The 2,873-nt window shown below is 50.7% G+C and overlaps 1 protein-coding gene across 1 annotated transcript; it reads right to left on the bottom strand.

Annotated features, from left to right (window-relative positions):
* Positions 1-770: 770 nt before the first annotated feature.
* LOC123074489 (myb-related protein Hv33) lies at positions 771-2,587 on the bottom strand. Its single transcript, XM_044497319.1, has 3 exons — positions 2,157-2,587; positions 1,933-2,062; positions 771-1,776 (listed from the first exon to the last, which is right to left on the bottom strand). Exons 1-3 carry the CDS (start codon positions 2,314-2,316, stop codon positions 1,134-1,136), a joined length of 933 nt encoding a protein of 310 aa, XP_044353254.1. The 5' UTR covers positions 2,317-2,587; the 3' UTR covers positions 771-1,133.
* Positions 2,588-2,873: the final 286 nt, after the last annotated feature.

A 2,873-nucleotide genomic window follows, 5' to 3' on the forward strand; every position in this document is an offset into this window, starting at 1 on the left:
TTATTGTTGCTTGTATGGCTCTTCATAATTTCATTCGAGAGAGCAGAATTCCGGATAGGGAATTTGATGCATGTGATGCGGATGAAAACTATAATCCAATGCCTAGTTCTGCTGCATCTGCATGGCCAGAAGACGAACTTCTTGTTGAAGATACCAACATGAATGACTTCCGTGAAGAGTTAGCTCATGCTCTGTTTCATGGAATGTGATTTTTTTAAGCTTGACCATAATGTTTTGTATGGACAAAATAAAATTTACCATGTTTTTGATGCTTGATTTGTAAAGATAATTTGTTTATGTCATTTCTGAGCTGGAGGAGGCCACACAGGAGCCGACCACAGCAAATCCGGCTGAAAAGAGGGCCAAATGATTGAGAAAGTGCATTTATTGTCAATCTAACCCTCTCATTCAAACACCATCAAAGTTAAAGTTAGTTTAAGGTTAGACACAAGTTAAAAACTAACTCTAACCTCTAACTAACTAAGTTAGAGTATCCAAACAGGGCCATCATGTGACTGACGCTTCTTTACACTGCGTCGTTGCTGCCCCGTACATCCCCGCCTTGCCACGTCGTTGCCAAAGCAACAACGTATTCAAGACTTTGCCCGCGCGGCGTCGCGCTCACGCTGTACGACTTCGCCACACAGCGACCACGTAGTACGTACGTCTTAATAATTGTGAGGCCTAGTCTCATTTGCCACGTACTTTGCCAAGGGCGCAGTCCATGGATGGAGTGCAAGAGGTAAAAAGACTTGCTTTAAAATTCCATGGACCGATGTTGCTAAACTGCTCCCATACAAAACATGAAACCCCCCTGAATTGGGGTACGTATACATGCATATTTACTAACCCTTATTATGATCACAATACTATATAGTACTTATATACCATTGTATTCATTAAATAAACAGCTTCATCGAATAAGTACTTCTTTTTCGAGGGAAGGGGTTGGAAGGCAGAGAGAGAAAAATGAGGAGAGGAAATAAGTATAGGTGTGGTCAAACCACATGTCCTCTCAACGGTGATCGATCTTCTCATCTCATCAGGTGGTATAGTGAGGTTTGTATATGTGTGAGTTTGTGGTTGTGGAAGTGGAACGATGGACACATGACCTCGGCCTGGGCGTGGCGGGGTCACATGAAGTCGAACTCGTCCTCCAAGGCCCCACGGGCGAGCTCGAAGCACGACTCGGGCAGGTCCCGGGACAGCGAGCGGACCGGGAAGACCGCGGAGCCGCGGTCGTCGTCCGGCGCGTGCTGCTGGTGCCACGGGCTGAACTTGGTCGGGTCGAATGGGTAGGGCTCGGCGTCGTCGCAGAACATGTCCATGTGCGGGAGCGGCTCCACATTGCCGCAGGTCCAGGTGCCGGTGCCGGTGCCGGTGCTGTTGCTGGAGCTGTCGCCGCCGCCTGTGTAGGCGCTGTACGTGGTGGCGTCGGAGCCGACGCCGCCGTAGCCACACAAGGAGTAGGAGCCCTGCATGCGCATTGTGGGGACGTTTGTCACGGACATGGGGTCGAAGCTGCAGTCGACCGGGGAGTGCGGCGCTAGGAGATCGTCACTGCCAACAGAGCCGCCGAAGCAGCCGTCTTCCGCAGCGGAGACTAGCTGCTTGCACTCGTCGTGCGGCTCGGCATCAGCGGCAGCGTCATTGAGCGGTTCGTGGGTGGTGGGGTCGATGCTCTGCTGCCGGAGCTTCTTCTTGATGCACGAGTTCCAGAAGTTCTTGATCTCGTTGTCGGTCCGGCCTGGCAGCTGCGACGCTATCTGGGACCACCTGACAACCAACATAAAGGAGTAGTGCAGTTGAGGCGTGTCGACGTGTTTCTGTATGCAATATCGTCGTGTTTCTGTATATACCTACCTGCTTCTAAAGTTCCGATCAACATCAGAAAACAGTGAACTCACTAATAAAACTTACTAATTGTACTACCTGTTGCCAAGGATCTTGTGCAGGCTGACGATGAGGTCCTCCTCCTGCTGGGAGAAGCTGCCCCTCTTGAGATCAGGCCTGAGGTAGTTGATCCATCTTAGCCTGCAGCTCTTGCCACATCTCTCCAACCCTGAACAATTAAGGGAAACACATTTGAGTTCTTGGTCAAGCAAGAGATACATAGCAGCATGGGCATATATGAATGAAGAGATTACGTTACGCACCGGCGAGCCTTGGGACGGAGCTCCAGCAACCGACGCCGTAGCGAATGATGTGGTTGTAGAGCTTCTCGTCCTCCTCCGGCGACCACAGCCCTCTCCGCAGCTTGGGCTTGTTGGAGGAGCACGCCACTGCCGCTGCCGCCTCGCGTCCCATCGCACGCATATGCGTGCTCCCGGGTGGAGTGACTAGTGAACGAGCGCGGTAGCGGCCTGTGATGGCAACAATGATGGTGAGACACGGCAGGGCAGGGCACAGGCGATATAAAAGCGACACTTATCTCGGCCACACACACACAGAGAGACAGAAGCAGTTCCAACAATGCTTGAGCCTTAAGATAATAGTATAAAGATTAAATTAACAATCAAATTAAAGTGGAGCTGAGCTAGCTAGCTCACTCAAGAAAAGAAAAGGGCCACTCCGCTGTGCAAGAGAGAGAGAGAGAGAAGACGGGGGCAACATATAGTAAAGTGGGGTTGAAGCAACTGAAAATAGGCAAGGCGCCCGTGGGCAGGCCTAATGGATGGGGCCGGAGGTTGGATTTAAGGTAAGGTAGCTTGAGTTGCGGGGAAGAGTCCATCTACATCTACACTGCTACTCCCTCTGTTCGAATTTAGATGTCGTGGGGTTCTAAAATTTAAACTACAAAACATTTACAAGAAACCCCCTGCGCATCTTCAAATTGTACAAAAATAGACGACGACAGGCGTGCGCGGCTCGCG

Source organism: Triticum aestivum, chromosome 3D (genome assembly GCF_018294505.1).
Source record: "Triticum aestivum cultivar Chinese Spring chromosome 3D, IWGSC CS RefSeq v2.1, whole genome shotgun sequence".
NCBI lineage: Eukaryota > Viridiplantae > Streptophyta > Magnoliopsida > Poales > Poaceae > Triticum > Triticum aestivum.

Coding starts and splice junctions, on each gene's coding strand:
- LOC123074489 (XM_044497319.1), bottom strand. CDS start 2,316: ATGCGTGCGATGGGACGCGAGGCGGCAGCGGCAGTGGCGTGCTCCTCC. Junction 2,063..2,156: donor CTCCGTCCCAAGGCTCGCCG/GTGCGTAACGTA, acceptor TTAATTGTTCAG/GGTTGGAGAGATGTGGCAAG. Junction 1,777..1,932: donor CACAAGATCCTTGGCAACAG/GTAGTACAATTA, acceptor GTTGGTTGTCAG/GTGGTCCCAGATAGCGTCGC.